Genomic DNA, 16900 nt, shown 5'->3' on the forward strand with positions numbered 1-16900 from the left:
CCCATCATTGCCCCAGTGACATCCACGGAGAGCTCGTCCAATCACAAGGGCGGCTCGAAGATGTGTATCCAGGAGGAGGAGGAAAATGCACCGGATGCTGTTGCTATGGTAACACTGCATTTTTTGTTGCTGCTGTCTCAAATTTGAGAAGATGTCAACAAAGTTATTGAATTATTTATGAGCCTATTTATTGATCTGTACCAGTGTAGGCTGCATTACCAAGACATTACGCCTATTTGTGGTCTGGAAAATCATTACATGTAACTGTCTATATACATATACATATATATATATATATATATATATATATATATATATATATATATATATATACATATATATATATACATATATATATATACGTATGTATATGTTCTATTCAATATCATTTTAAGTATTTTATAAAATATTTTGTTTAAATAAAATGTTATCATAGTTGATTTTATTCTGGTTTTTATTTCCTATTCTTTTGAGACTAAAATTTAAATGCTTTTCTTTGCCCGTGTACAGCACTTTGCCTAATTACCCAATGTGCTGTACAAACAAAGCCGCTTTGCCTGAGACTCTCTTACAAGACAACTTTCAGACACACTACCTGAAAGAAATAATTTATAAAACTAAATTATGGAACACGTTTATGAAACTGATTTCCCTGTTATGGGTTTCTCTTGTAGCAATTAATACATTTAAATTGTCTATCCACCAAAAGACAGATTTCAGATTCAGGTTCAGTTTGAGCCAGATGTCTAATAGAATCAACAAAACTTACAGGCTTTAGTTTTAGAGTCTTATAATGACATAAATGGAAGTGCAAAACAACGGAGCTCAAAGCACAGCATTTAATTGACATTTATTTATTTGCAATATTAGATATTACACAATTTGGAATTTACAGGAGCAGAACTATCAACATGAAATGTTTAATTATACACAAATAAAATAATTTCCCCAAGTAAGTTAAAAAAAAAAAGAAGAAGAAGAGGGGACAGTTTATATTCAGGACCGGCATATTTCGCGGTGTGATGTAATTTAACGAGCACTGTCGCCAGTCCGATCAGGATAGTTTTGGGGTTTATTTTACAAACTGTCATTTTGGCCTCAAACTCAAAACTTGTCTAGCAATAATGTCACACAAAAGTTCAGTTAAATGCATTTTTACTTATTAGACAATATATAACTAATAATTACTAAACAAATACAAATTCAGGAATAGATTAAAGATAAGGCAAAGTTCACAAAAAGCATGTCCTCTCAGTCTGACGGTTGAGAAAGTGCTTAAGTCAGTCTGACCAAACATTCTTACTGTCCACATCTTTCTGATCCAAATCTCAAACAACTTCCATGTGCAGGTGTATCCACGACATTCAAGCTTATTTGCCAAAAGGTGAAACAAACATTCGGCTTTATGCCTTTTATTCGCAGGTAAAATAAATAAGGGAAAACATCTCATCGATCTAATAATAACCTAAACTTTGAAAGAGAATTACGGTTCAAACAGCTGCTTTGAACCATAAACTCCAGATCATCTGATCAGATTCTCTTGAGGGTGGATTATATGTTTGCTGCAAGATGTTAACATGCAGTGGTGCCCCATATAAAACACAAAACTCACATTTCAAAATATATCCTCATGCACTGGATCACTTACAGTGTTTCACCATGGCATTAAAAGTATCTGACAGTACAATCTAATGTGTTTCTGTGAGGAGGAAAAATAATTTGAATCCCTTACAAACAGTTTTAATCACTGCAACTTCAGATTGCCTCAACAACACAATTAGATGACAAACTATTATCACACTATTATGAAAGTTACTTTTCCGTAAAATGTGACCTGTACAATGCACTTTTTGTACATAAAAAGCAATTCTATGGCCTTGCTCAGACAAAGGCTGTTGTCCCTCTCAGGTGACAAGGCGGTGACAGGGATGAAACGTTTCAAGCTTCTCCTCGCTCCAACATTCGATCCCCGGACACAAGACGGCTTATCGTAGGCTAACACAACAGATCGAGGCCCTTTGAGGAAACCTCCAGCAGAGCTAACGTCGCTTTAATAAATTACATTCATCATAAAATAGAAGAGATTACATTTTTTAAAAGTGTTCTTTTCTAATGTTTGAACTATTAACATATGCAAGTATACTCCTTATATTCCAAACTAATAATGTATGAAGGAAAAAGTGAACAAATGAAATATGTCTTGGTGGATTGTCTGAGTTAATCACACAAAAGTGTACACACACACCTTTTTCTTTAAAAAGAAAACAGTTGAAAAAACAGAACAGGGAACTAAATATGTGTGTAGAAGAGAACGTAACATATATGAGTGATTTACATTTACATCTTTTTTTTTTTTTTTTTTTTTTAAACATCTGTTTTGTTTTTCACCTAACCAGACACAATACCCAGTCTGTCTGCTGTCAGTTTCAAACAAAGTAGGGTCATTGCATAATGTGGTATCGACCAAACTTAACTTAACTTAACCTCTTTAAATTCTACTTTACTACATAAAGTATTTTACTGTGCATGAAGCACTTATCATCTTAAAAGTGGACTGAATGAAATGAAGCTGGATTTGAGCTCTCATACATAGTACACACATACAAACGTGAGCGTCGGTGGAAGTTAAATCGACTAATGCGCTAACAAAGCGTTGCAAAACATTTCAGTCTAACTGTGACTTAAGTAAAGAGTGGATTTAATGTAGTGATTTTTCACACAAAGCCTTTTAAATATGCACGGATACCTTCATCTGCACAATTCTTCAGGCACTTATAACATTCAAATATTACAGTACTGACAACTGATTGTAACATTAAGACGAACAGTTACACAACTCATCCCTTAGACGATTACAGGAACTTTAGTTTGGATATAAAACGGTAGTAGTTTAACACACCGCTTCGTTTAAGGTAACTTCGATGGCTGCGGAGGCTTTTTCCCCAAAAACATGTTTCGCTTCAAGCTCAAGTGGAAGCAGGAGCCGGTTTCACAAATAATCAATAAATTTGAGACTGGTCGTAATGTTAGGACAGTCCTTACGCCGCAAATTTTGTCGAATTTGAAGTTGGACAGTTTGCTTGTTTGTCTTTTTTATAATAAAAGGAGGAGAAAATGTAAATGTTTGAATCATTGTTGCTTTACTGCCTTAAAGGAAAAGTATCTGCAGCAAATGGATGATACAGTATTTTGACTCAGCAAACATACTGTATATGCAATGCAAAGGCACACCAGGAGGTGGAGTACTGATCCTGTTCTCTGAGGCTGACAGGGTGAACTGTACGGATGGACTAACAACAAGCTAAAGGAAACTAATGCAATCTTTACAATGTGGTGTTTTACTATTCAGTTTGAAATAATTAAAGCTGGCACTAGATAAACAATCATTAATAAAAACAAGTTTACATTACACATTCAAAAAAAAAGGAAAAATAAGTTGTTGCTCAATATCTTGAGGGTATAATTTCAACAATCTCTCATATAGGACTCCTTTTCACCTGGTTTTAACATGTATGGTTTGTAGATTAGATCTGTCCTGCTCATCTTTTCCTCTTGTAATATTTACAAAATGATTATCTGTCAGTGAACACTATTCCTGTTTGTTTCAGCTCATATTAAAGAGTTACCACTGTGTCTATACTGCCTGTTTTTGTTTCCATGTGTTTCCTGGTTGGATTTGTCCAGAAAAGGTAACTTTAATGAAAGAGGCTCCTATACGCAAAACTGTAGACACATTGCATTGACTGGAGGCTAAATGCACTTCTGAGCGTGTCAGAATTAGTTTAGGAAATAGAAACCAGGATATTAAGCACATTACTGAGGATGCATGTTAATGCGGGTGCAAAGGTGCGTGCATACAATGATCTTCTGTGACACTCTTATAACACAGTATAATCCTAGTAATTGAGCTATGTAATTTATTATGAGAGATCAAAGTAACGTCTCCAACGTTTTTCTTCGGTGGTGTTATCAGCATGCAGCTAGTTGTAGGTTGTGTGTGGCGTTGACAGAATATTTACAGAGCAGTTGTTTGGCGTCTTTAACGGCAGCGACACGGCACAGACTTCTGTTTCTGGTGGTTACTTGAGGATGATCTGTTTCAGGAGCAGAAGACAGAACACTTAGTGGTGGCATACAATGGAAATACACTTACCAAATGTGTGTTTTGTTACATGACAAAAGTGCTCATCAAGCATCCTCATTGTGATGGGTATACAAGTGATACAAATGAAATGAAACAAATACTTTAACCCCCTAAACTCTATATATTGAATTTTCCCTCAGGTTGAAATATTGTATAAGTATGTAATGCATGATTTTATACACTTTTAATTCTGCTTAAAAACAAACAGCATTATATAACATTTGGATAACTCTACTGCAAGTTAAAGTCACATTCGTAGCTGAAGCTACCAAAATATAAATAATACAAATCTCAAAGTCAAATATGACACAGATCATACAGACACACAGCTTAAGGTCCTGAAAGATGTCTCATTACAGTTTAATTCACGAAAATGAAACCATAATCAGGACAGTATATCTCCACAGATGATAATAGTACAATTAATACAAATATTGACTAATTAGATAACCAATACGACAAGTACCAAAGTGTTTAAGTATTGAGAGAACATTTTGGACTGCATATTAAGTATTGAAGCAGGCGCTGAGATGAAGCAAAGCAAAAAAACATGCAATAAAGAATAAATGCAAGAGCATTATTTTCAGATGGAAGAGGACTGTCTGTCATCAGATGCAGTCTACTGCAGTGCAACTGTTGGTCTACAGGTAGATGAAGCTGAACGACAAGCAATGCAAGCAAGGAAACGCTATATTGATGAACTCCTGATTTAAAGATGAAGCACTTTATTCAGAGCTCAAGAATCTGTAGAAGAAAAGCTTTAAAAAAAAAGAAGAAAAAAAAAAGGAGCAAACCTGATTGGCTGGTGCTGGCGCTGTGGCTGCGTAGGGCACACTTGTGGCGTGAGTAGTTGCTGCAGAGACAGTAGCAGGCGTAGCACTGTACATCATGGGGACTTTTTCAGGAAGGGAACCATGAAAGCAATGGAAAAAGGGAGGTGGAGCATTATGGTAACCATAGCAATGTTTTTCCTCTCTCTCTTGCCAGGCAAATACAATATGACATCATCAGCAGCATCAGGGGTTAGACCAGCAGATGTGATCGCACAGCGCAGCGAGACAGCAGAGGAGAAACATAAAAGGTGAGCTGATAAGAGACAACATGAGGACATCTGTCCATAATGTGACATCCCAAAAGAAACAGAATTTACACAACAGCCATCAGACATGTGGAAGTGTTTTTTAAAGATAATTGAGAGAGTTTTAATGATGAGTATAGAAATCATTTAAGTGAGTCCCTAATCCATGGTGTGAGGTAACTCTACAAACAAAATCCACTAAATTGCTTAAATCTTTATATTACTATTATTTTATAGTACTATTAGACTACCTGAAGTGATATTTGAGACAGGATTATTGATATTACAAGAAAGTATAAACCACAAGAATTGATTATTAAACAAAAACACAGAAATATGCAACAACAAAAAGAAAACAAAAGAAATCATTCTCTCTGATCATTTTTTAAAGTGGTATTAAATGCTGTTCCCGGTTGATCCTTATTAAATTCTTTTGCTTTCCTAAACTGTAACAACAAAAATTCCAGATCACTATGAAAGCGTCACACATATTCCACATTAATAATGAGACGTACTTTATAATAAATAAGGAGAGGACCTACCAATGCTGTTACCGGGACCCATGCAGAAGACTGAGCCTGTGTGAAAGAGAGAATACAAGTTAGGGTGACTGACGCATGAGACCACATGAATACATATTTGGTGTGGTTAGCACACACAATTAAGACCCAGAGTGACAGATTTAAAAGATATGCAGATAGAATCAAGTAAAATACCACATCTTATTTTTTTAAGGCGAGTCACAAGAAAAGTGTGAATGATATTTGAGAGCATCTACCCCCAGAAAAAGAATGACGATACGCATCGAATATAAAAAATGAAAAAGCTCACCTGTGGGGTAAAATGTGGGCTGCTGCAGCTGTGTGTTGGCCAGAGCCTGTTGGTAGTGCAAAAAGCTGGGGCTGAGGAGAGAGCTGGCCCAACTGCTCTTCTCAAAAGCTGGTCTCTTTGGTAGCGGTACACTGTAGGGATAGGCCTGCAAGGAAACAAGAGACAAGACATGACACACCAACACTTTCTCGTCTCTCTCTTCATCTACATTCTACTTTTACACTTAATATTTAGTATTCATTTATAAAAAATATGGAGAAAAAAAACAGCAAACACAACTACACAATAAAGATGATTGTTATCACATAGCGGAAAAATCAAGCATGTTTTAGGATACAAATATGAATGGAATAACCAAAGATTTTTAAATAATCTATCAAATTAAGCATTTAAAGCTACTGATGATGACTGTGTACACAAAGACTATATGAGACTTGAAGAAGCTTTAAAATCACAATGACAAAAATGAAAAGTTATTACAGTACAATTAAATGCTACAACCAAAGCAAAAGGTGAAAATACCAGGTCTACAGTTGCCTCGAGGGATCGCTTCATTGCTTTGGCAGTCGACTGAGTCTTTTAATAGCAGGCAGCGAGCACATGATGGCAGTGGGCCAATGGGATTCAAGCGTTTAACATACAGGTAACAGCAAGCAGAGGTGCGTCATGGGGGACAGCATTGTGGATAGGTGAGAAGGGGAAAACAAAAACAAAATAATCTGAATGTAGTATACAACATAAAACACAATATTCATGCACAGTAACCAAAATAACCAATTAAAAAGGACACGCTAACTAAAGACTCCTTCATTAGTAGATCAACATGTACAGTTAATCAATAGCTTCGGTAACACAGATTCACAATGACAGGGCACCATCTTGAATACTTTTTGTACTGTATATTGATCAGCATAATATCACTCAATCAGAGTGTAATTGTAATCAAAACACTACCACTTACATGATGCAAGCACTGCAATATACACACTATATACTTTTGAATACATACACAGATTTTCCAACATTTTCAGGAAGGGATAACAATGTAATGCACATCAAGCACTGTTGTTAAATGAGAAATGATTTGGTTTTATGAGTAATAGCCAAAGGCAACAAAGCGATGTCATCACACACGGAATGCGGAGCTCCATTTATCACACTACGGTTTGTGTTGCCTTCTCTACTGTACACCATTAATTGCCTCTGTGAGTGTAAAATTCAATCTAAATTTCATGCAACAACAATATTATGTAAATGTAAGTAACCATAAAAGATGATGTTACTGGAATGTGACGTAGATGGTCTATGAAGGGCAGGGAAGCACATTTTACTGAAGCCACATGGCAAGTGAGAGACCTGAACATGCATTATCTTTTTTATTTTAAGATAAAACTGAAACCAAACCAAAGAAACGTTCAAACAAATGGCTGAAATGACGAAGTGGAAACTGTCAAGTTGGTCAATAATATATAACAGATGACTTTGCTCTTTTGTGCCATTACAATGATTCATACTATATAGCACTAACGAGCCATTTCTCAGTTAACTGCAATATAAAAAAAATATGTTATGCTCTGAATTTGATTGACAGGCCTTTCACTGCAATAACTTGACAACAACTACCATAAATCTAATCTTATCTAATCCTTCTTTGTAATCTATGCTCTTAATTATCAGAAGAGAAAGGGCAGAGTTCCCATTTATGAGGAATTTTAAGGGCATACTATGCCACTACATTACCTACATTAGAAATAATAGTAGTGCTCCACATTCAGTGATGTCATGGCAAACACAGTTACACAAAAACCTCCACTATTATTGGCAAAATCAGGTGTTTTTGGTGCAAACTGAATAAGGCTCAGTCTTACCATGCCTGCAGCTGCGGCCTGGGCTGCCACGGCTGCGTGATTGCCTTGCTGTTGACTGGATTTGATCTTGGCCTGCAAGTGCGCAGGCGGGTGAAAATACTTGCACTTCTCCCTGGAGCAGCGGCTCTTGATGTAGTCCATGCAAACAGTGACGGTGTTATCGGTGGTGTCGATCATCGGGCTGTCACTGGGGTGAGCGAAGCGGCAATCTGTCTCCCCTCTTGCACAGTTTCCACGCTGAAACTCGCGGCACACCTGAGAGGAGAAATTATAACAAACGGTGAGCATTTCGGCATTTGTAGCCAAATTATGTCAAACTTTTTCCTTGTGGTGCATGAATACCTCTAGTTTGTCTGTACGCTGCAGCTTCTGTGAGGGAGAAGAAGAAGAGGAGGAGGAGGAGGAGGAGGAGCTCTGGACTGTGACAGTAGGGCTCCCAGAAACAAGAACTTGGGTGCTGGAGAGGTTGTCTGTTGGGATGAGGCTCATTCCGTGGCTCAAAGGTGTCATGTATGAACCATAACCAAGACCAGTATTCGTACCCAGTCCCTGTGTAACATGAAATGTCGGCTATGAGGGAAAATGTGACATATTACAAGGGAGACAAGCACCATAACACAAGCAGAAGTTCCTCCCTAATAACTGTGAGGACCTTACCACAGACTGCAGGCTTGGTCCCGGGATCATGAGCTGCATCTGTTGGGCGAGCACGGCTGCCGCTGTCTTTTGCTGGATGAGGTTGTTGCGCCCGTTTATCTCCAACTGGGTTTTCAAGTGTGAAGGTGGGTGAAGATACTTGCAGTTTTCTCTTGAGCATCGGCCCTGCATTCAGGGAGAATAGTAAAGGCATGAAGAACACTTGTCGTGATCGTAGCATTGCTCTAAATAATCTTGTTGTTTCACATCATGAACTATTACAGATGTTCTTTGTGGCTTTAATTGTTGGTCTACAATGAGATGCAAGCATCCTCCTCCAGCGTGAAAGCCAGATGTGGTACACATCTATCCATCACTTCTCACCTACATAAAGGTAACGCCATTTCCCGTATTGGCACTGAATGTTAGCTTTGGATGTAGATGATGTGCTGATATAAATGTATCAGACAGAGGCTGCAAGGAGCATGATGGTCCAATGGGAATGCAATGGTGATTTGCATTATATTTCAACAGTCTGGTTATTAAGCTGAAGTATTACTATCTCATTTTAGACTTTAAAATGAGCCTACCAATATAATTCCTGTCAATCAAGCATCGCATTAGCCTAATGAGAGGTTAGCTTCCCCCTGCCCCTTATATTCAAATCAAGTTAACTAATTTCATATAATTTGCATTTCTCCCAAGAGATTTATATTAATTACTTTCAGTGGATATCCATGTAGGTTGAACTGTCAACATTGTTTCATTAGACAGGATATAGCTGAGAAAACACAGCGCCAAGAGAAAGTATTCACCCCCCCCCCTTTTAATGTTTTATTGTTATATAACTTTTTAGTTTACGGTTGCTTGTAAGCATGAACATAAAGTATGCCTTGAGTATTACTCCGGCGTAAAGGTTCTTCTGCCACAGCTATGGAGGGTTTAGTTCCATTGACGACTCTTTATCTTTCCAGTGCGTGATGAACAGGTGTGATCATTAGAAGTCTGAGAGTCGTGAGTGATAGTCTCTGGAAACAGCTCAAATTTGTGAATCAACAGAACTCTCACCTGCTTTAACGGAAGTCATGAGCTAGTAGTTACAATAGCAAAGGATGTGCACAATCTGTATAATAAAGTTAAAGTTAGTTAGGAATCAATAAAATGCCTAAACTGCAAAGTAAGAGCAAACAACATTTGTTTGTGAAGCGTGACTTGGGCAGCTAGTTCTACGTGTCTTTTAATGAATAAAAGCTGAGGGTGAGCAACAGCTACTAAGTTAGCAGTTGACATTATACCAGTAGCAATGTTGGGAACAGACATTTGATGACTCCTTGGACAAAAGCCTATTCATAAAGACATAAAGATTCATGTAGCGTCATCACATGACTGCGACAACTGTGAGCTGACCTCTTATTTCCAACATCGGAACAGACTGTGATTCTAGTTTATCCTGCATTCTGAAAATAAGATAAAACGTGAAAAAAAGGCATGACATATTTTAAATCACTCACTTACTCACCCCAATAGGGACTCAACACCTCTATTGTGTAATTGTTCTATTGTTTATTTGCAAAAATGCACAAACATTAAGTCCACAAGTTAATCAATCATGTTGAGGGCCACATTGAGGTCAAATCAATAAATGTTGTTTTTAGATGAAGGAATAAAGTAGCTAAATTTGTGTGAAAACCTTTGGTCCAGGCCCGACCAATGGAGCACAGAGAAGGCCAGACAGGCTGTGTATAAAGTGCCTCCAGAAAGGAGATAAGACGATGACTCAACAGGAGTATAATCCTGGGAGCAAAGCTGTATTGTGTGATGATAGTGAATATGTGAGGCTGGATTAAGGCGGCCTTGGTCTCATTCAAGGCAACCGAGCAAACAGGAGAATAAACTGGCTGTAATCCAACATCTGACAGGTATTTTACTCCAGTTTTTTGGGGAAAATGGCTCTTTAAATATGATGAAACAAACACCCTGACCCATGTCCTGTTTTTATCACTGTAGGTTTGGTAGACTGACAGGTTTAACTGTTTCTAGATGGAACCTGCACCCCAAAGAGCTCTTTAATGAATCCCCAAAAATGTAAAACTTTTCAAGAAGAGCACAAAGGTTGCAAAAAGAAAATAACAACGTAAAAATTAAGCTTTGACTTGCAATAATACAATAGAGAAAGCATTCACTCAGGGACACAGGTAACATCTTTCATGGGTTATGAAATAAGATAATCCTTTGTTAGTCCCACAGCGGGGACAATTGCAAAGTATACAGTCATGTATAAATGAGGGTGTGCAGTATTCCTTACCTTCAGTGAGTCAAAGCAGGCAACAACTCTCCCATTGTCAACTTGGCAGCTCTTCGGTGGATGAGCAAATTTGCATTCCTCATCACTGCGTGAACAGTTTCCTCGCTGGAACTGTCGACACACTTCCAGAGTTAGCCATTTTGTGTCTCGTACTGAAGAAATGTTCAACGCCATGACCGAAGGTTATAATCATAAATTAAAAATGTTTTAAGTGAATCTATAGTGCCTCGTACACTGAAAAGCTGTAGGGTTGGCTTTATGTGCAGAGTTCTCTTTTAAAACAAGCTGGTGAGTCCTCCATCAGCTGGAGCGCAATGATCAGAAGGCTGGCCAATCACTGACAGATCACCCATCAAAAGGAAACAGGAAACACTGGAGACGTGTTTTTGTTTCTCCTGACACATTCAAGAGTATACTCCACAAATGATGGTGGCCATAAATATCAGACAAGTGAGGGAAATTAAATGAGTACTTGTCACTTTAGTCATACATTCTCAGGTCATTAGTATCTGTCCTCTTATACTGTGGCTCTATTTCAGCGTTTTTAGGGGCTTGTTGTTGTTCAGAGTGAATCAATGTAGACGGACCAACTTCAAGTCGAGGATGTGTTCTCGAAGGCACTTTTTGTTGGTGATCTGAAAGACAAAAAGCATGTATGTTACAGAATTTGTATCCAAAACAAAAATTACAATTATGATGCAAATAGTCTACAAGTTGGCACGTTTAGAGCTACCGTAAACACTGATAACATCTCATGTGCTTTCTTCTATTCACGAGAGACTTCTTCAGCAGTTTACAGCAAAAAGCAGATTAGGTCAAGCAATAACAAATGTGGTCTTTTTGTAATTATTCAAGTTATATTTAGCTATGTCAGACTCCCAAGAGCCAGATAGTTTAAGTCATTTCCTAAACAGAAGTCATTCTCTGGTTCCATTTGATGCTTTTGTCTCTTTTATATCACTGTTAACAGAGTCTTGTTGGTCATCTTGGAGTTTGGGATATTGTGATGGACATTTTGTGGATTAAACAATTACTCAAGAAAATAACTGGCAGATTAATGAAAAATGAAAATAATTGCGAGTTGCAGCTCTGAATAGACAAGACCTGACAAGTCAAACACCGACGGCGAACTGGGAACAACAAAGTTATTAGAGGCGGAATACATTTAAGAGGAGCCAGAGCTTTTAGAACACAGCAGGCAGTATTAAAATGTGTTGAACAAACTACCAAACTGACTAGCAGTCAGCGTCTTGGAAGCTATGGCTGCGTACAGACTGACAATAGCACTGCATCAAAAGTCTGCCCAATAACTTCAGTGAGGCTGTTTACGTCTTAGTAACGTGAACAATTCTTCTCTACGGTACTTATTGTACTACTCCTGCGATCTTTGTGTTTAAATCCACATTAATCTCTCTCAGACATTCTGGTTTTTGTTTTGTTTTTGTCTGCACAAACATCTCACGATGAACATCGCGACGCTCTCCAGCCTAATGTTGCTAATGGTAGCTCCAGCCATGCCTCTTCAATAAAAATCAACAATGTTAACCATATTAGAAACACAATGCCACAGTTGTTGTGCTAATCAGGGATGTGTAGCTAGCTGGTGTCATAGTAATCAATAAATCAATAACAGCACAGAATGTAAAGATGTTCAAAGCTCCAATCCACAGGGCCATAACATGAATGTTATGTTGTTACATAGTTGTTGAGCAGTATGCACTAAAAAAAGACAGATTTCCTCCTAAATCACATACAGATTCAGTTCTTTCTCTCTGCTCACTTTAACCAGTTGTTTTAACATTACAGTGTCACTCCCTGTTTGCTAATACTGTAGGAAGACACCAGTGCTTGGTGCTAAATTGCTACCATCTGATATGCTGACTCTTTGCCCACCAAAGCACATACAGAATAGGAGGACAAGCGAGCTAAAGCTTGAACACACACCAGAACGGGACAGTCAGACCAGCACACTGGCTGGTAAAGCACACAGGAAGTTGCTGAGCAGGCAGAAAAGGTGGTTAATTCGTGAGCAGAATACATACTGAAAAGAGTTGAGAGGTTTCTCCACTGGGAGCAAGTATGAGGGTCTACACATGTACAAAGAATCCAAAGGCACATTATTCAAAGTAAAATCTGCTGTTGTTTACCCGGATCGTCTGCTATAGCAGCCGCTCAGCTTTACTGCATGCTATCCCACAGCATACTGCAGCAAATTCCTTTGGGCGCAAGTCAGGAAACAGAGCAAGAAAACCTACCTCCCTCACTTCATGGAGCACTAAAGAACTTCTTTCCCAGACCGAGGATTTCGGTGAGGTATCCAACTTTTGAGCAGCTAACTTGTTTGTATAGTAACCGTAATAACAGCTTTCAACCCCGTCTCTGTTCCACAGATTCAGTGACCAAAGATTTCCTCTTCACAACAGTAAAAATTTGCCTGTCCAACTCTGGCTGAAACATTTCCAGCCACCCCCCCTTCCTGTCTGGGTGCCAACCCCCGGGAAGAACCTCCCAGTCAGAAATCGGCCAATAGAAAACCAGGAGCCGATGCACTGTTTGTTCACAGCTTGGAGCAAGGCACTGCTGGCAGTTGACCCTTTATTGAATCAAATGTAATGAGTTAGGAAGAGACTGAGTTCAACAATTATAGTATAGGCGCAATAAATGATATAGCTACTAACACTATACAAACTTTTAGCCGGAATGAGACTATGTACAGAGCATGTAGCACCTGTCCTGAACATGCTGTATTTACACAGTGCCCTGCAAGGAAATTAATACAATTTATGTAATATACGCCTATGTCATAATTAATCATAGCTACACAAATCAGTCTCAGTATTTTTCGATTTCATTTTGTACCACTCCCTAATAAGACAAGTTTTCAACTTCAATATTGATATCAGAGTATATTCACGTTTATTTTGTTTTTTTTACTAAAGAAAGTTCTTCACCATTATATGTACTGTTTCCTATATCATCATTTCACTTCTGAATTCATTAGTTACATGTCATTTCTCATGCAATATAACTTACCCACAATACAAAATATGGTAATAATACTGTATTTCATAATACACTTTTGTGTAGCATCTTCATGCCCCAAAAATTATGTGTAACACTGTGTTGATCCAAGATCATACACCTAGATTTTGCAAAGATGCATACATAATTCATGCACTTGTGAAATCCAGAATGACAAATCCCAAGATGACAAGCTAATGTATTTTTACTAAATTAAGCAGAGAATGACCTCCTGTTGCGCAGCTGACTTTGTGATGTATAGATTGTATTTTTCTTGGTGATTTTAATTTTTTATTTTTGAACATGTGGCAACTTCTAATGTAAATTTCGGTGTATTTCTGCCACATGCTGCCACATTCAGTCCACTTGGAGGCGGGTACATGCACAGATAAACACATTTTGTGCGATTGTAATTGTATTTAAAGCCGTGAGAAACTTTAAATCGTTTGTGTAGGGTTGTTGTCCACATTTGATGGAAAAGGGGAAACGTAAATTTCGGTTGTCTGCTGGATGCCCCGCCCATACCACGTTACAGTATATACTGTACAGATAACGTTATGTCTCTCAATTAACAGACAGCAGAAAATACAAAAACACTCCAATGACTGTCATTACCTGGCACCATCGTCTGCAAACGTCGTGTACTGCATGTTAACTCTGATATGCATTCTCATCCTCGGCTACTTTAGCTAGCTCATCACAAATACTTAGCTAGCAAGCTAAAGACACCGCTGTCATGGGGCTAAATGGTATAAAGAACATTAACATTAGCATTGACGTTTATTAGCTTACGTTAGCCGCACGGTTAGCCGAGGAGTGCACCTGCTTACCTCATCATCACGGATGAACCGCTTTCCCAGAGGAAACAGCAATCACGCACCAGCTAGGACAGACAACGTTAACGAAAACAAGATGTCAAGTGCTCCCGGAATGTCTGTTCAACAACCCATGTAACGTGTTGCTCTGTTCATAGAATCACAGCTTGTTATTTCGACCTCGTTTCTTCTTTACTTTACTGTAACGTTAGCACAGATTTAAGCTAAGCAACAAGCTTTTGACAGCTTACTGTACGATCGTCAGTCTAATGTGATGACGGTGTTTCCCGGGGGTGAGCTGAGAGGCATACAGGTTATCAGTCATTTAATATACGACGTTTAAAATACAGAACATCAAACAAAATGTAACATTACAATATAAATGCATTAGGTTGAGTTTAACGTAGTCATCTTCGGGCTATAATACACCATTCTATAACTTATTCTCCCCTATCATCCCCCCTCTACGACAGGAAAGTGGTACAATCCACACGAATGCCAGTAGACTGAAAGGGCAAGGGTTTGCTTGTTACCAAGGGAACAGCACAAAAAAAACTTGCGTTTTTGTGCATCAGTTTAATGAGAAAACACGCTTTAATACAATCATCTAATAAAAGAAGTATATTAATATGAATTTGATAATAGTGTGATGTAAATATTGTTCCCTATAATTTGTATTAATTACTGATGAAGTAGCCCATGAAGCGTTGTGTATACAAATTATTTGTATGATAAATAATGATAATGAAAGGCTTGTTATAAGAGGTATACTTAAAAATCTGTGACTTGTATAATCAGTGTAAGAAGCCCAGCTTTATTGGTCTGCTCAAGGTCGAATAAGATGGATGCTAACCCAGATAAGATCAGTCAGGGCGGGTGAGGGGGAGGGAGATTTCTCTACTATGTTTAATAACAGATTTCTCCAATAATGTTAAAACATAACTCTATGTCAGCGCCACATTCTGTCTTATCTGTTTAGTGCTAGACTTTACAAAGCATGCGCCCCTTATGGCAAGTTTTTCTTGTCATTAATTTTCTAACAAATCGGGATAGGCCAAAAGTATGGAGAGCACCTCCTTGTTTGCAGTATATTTACAGTGGTACTCTATGTGAGTGTGAACTGTTTGTCTGAACACAGAAAAAGATCAGCAACCTGTCATTTTATAGTGTGACAGTGATGGTCATGCTCCACATAATTGGCTATAGCATTCTTACAGCAACATATGTGCGCTGATGATGGTGTTAGGAGGAGCATTTGAATGCTTTGAGTGGCATGCCAATGTTTATTCAGGGGGGATTAATTTGTCTCCCACATATTCATTTTGTACTTCAAAAATGACCTTTGTGTGTGGTGAATGTAACATTTTATCCATACTTGACATAAAGATATTATTGGTGCTCATGCAAAACACACTCAGCACAAACCAGTTGTGACTAATTGATTGATTGCCTTCTTTTTATATTTCTCCAGGCTTCTTGTAGCAACAGATGAGATTAATCTGACCTGTCAGGCTGACAGATCCCTTCAAGAAACTGGAGATGTGGCATCAAGTTCCACAGAGAAAGGTCACCATATTGCTCCCTTTGAGGAAAACGTCACTGTCACAATGACTCAGATATAATTACAAAGAGAATGCAGCAATCCCTGCTTTCATTTATTTTACCCTTATACCCTGTTTGTTATTTACACGCAATTAGTACATCACTGTACATCACATTTTGAGTTCTTTTGATTCAGATGTCACATGCACTACAAAATTGAACTGTGCATTGTGGGTTAACAAGCATATACTTTCAACATAAACTGCTGTTCATCACTCAGTCAACCCGCTGAACTTAAAATGGTGCTTACTTGAGAAGTCACTGCTAGTTAATACCTGAATAGATGGGGAAAATACTTAGATTTTTATGTAGTTATTGTCGTGACACTCCTGATGAAAACGATACACTATAACCACTTAAGATCTCTTTTACTACAAATAAGATTGAATCTAGTTTTTCTTAATCTCTTTCAAAACAACACTAGTCACTGATATGAACTGACCCTGCTGTCCTTAGCTTTTAACAGTCTATTAATCTCAAGAAGAACACAATGTAAAGCATTTGGTCATATTGTACACTTGCAGCTCATTTAATTGTTGAGAGCAATATTCCCATCTAGTGGTAAAAACTGTAAAGTAAGAAAAAGCTGAACTGATGGTT

General features: G+C 38.0%; 1 protein-coding gene across 5 annotated transcripts; it reads right to left on the bottom strand.

Moving 5' to 3' along the window:
- Positions 1 to 838: 838 nt before the first annotated feature.
- mbnl2 (muscleblind-like splicing regulator 2) lies at positions 839 to 14955 on the bottom strand. 5 transcript variants are annotated; one of them, XM_068704789.1, is made up of 10 exons: positions 14714 to 14955; positions 10863 to 11497; positions 8579 to 8743; positions 8264 to 8491; positions 7922 to 8176; positions 6576 to 6629; positions 6054 to 6198; positions 5765 to 5800; positions 4939 to 5039; positions 3980 to 4094 (listed from the first exon to the last, which is right to left on the bottom strand). In XM_068704789.1, exons 2-10 carry the CDS (start codon positions 11034 to 11036, stop codon positions 4080 to 4082), a joined length of 1173 nt encoding a protein of 390 aa, XP_068560890.1. In that variant the 5' UTR covers positions 11037 to 11497; positions 14714 to 14955; the 3' UTR covers positions 3980 to 4079. The 5 variants fall into 5 exon arrangements, with proteins under 5 accessions (XP_068560892.1, XP_068560889.1, XP_068560893.1 ...); XM_068704791.1 differs by lacking the exon at positions 4939 to 5039 and having other exon boundaries at positions 839 to 4094; positions 8264 to 8470; XM_068704788.1 differs by lacking the exon at positions 4939 to 5039 and having other exon boundaries at positions 839 to 4094.
- Positions 14956 to 16900: the final 1945 nt, after the last annotated feature.

This window comes from Cebidichthys violaceus, unplaced genomic scaffold (genome assembly GCF_023349555.1).
Source record: "Cebidichthys violaceus isolate CVI_PGR_0920_01 unplaced genomic scaffold, fCebVio1.0.p SCAF_11, whole genome shotgun sequence".
Lineage (NCBI taxonomy): Eukaryota > Metazoa > Chordata > Actinopteri > Perciformes > Stichaeidae > Cebidichthys > Cebidichthys violaceus.

Excerpts from the sequence above, each read along its gene's own strand:
- mbnl2 (XM_068704788.1), bottom strand. The coding sequence starts at position 11,036 with ATGGCGTTGAACATTTCTTCAGTACGAGACACAAAATGGCTAACTCTG. Across the intron at positions 8,492-8,578 it reads GACCAAGCCTGCAGTCTGTG|CCGACATTTCATGTTACACA; the intron begins GTAAGGTCCTCA and ends TTTCCCTCATAG. Across the intron at positions 6,199-6,575 it reads TCGAGGCAACTGTAGACCTG|GCCTATCCCTACAGTGTACC; the intron begins GTATTTTCACCT and ends GTTTCCTTGCAG.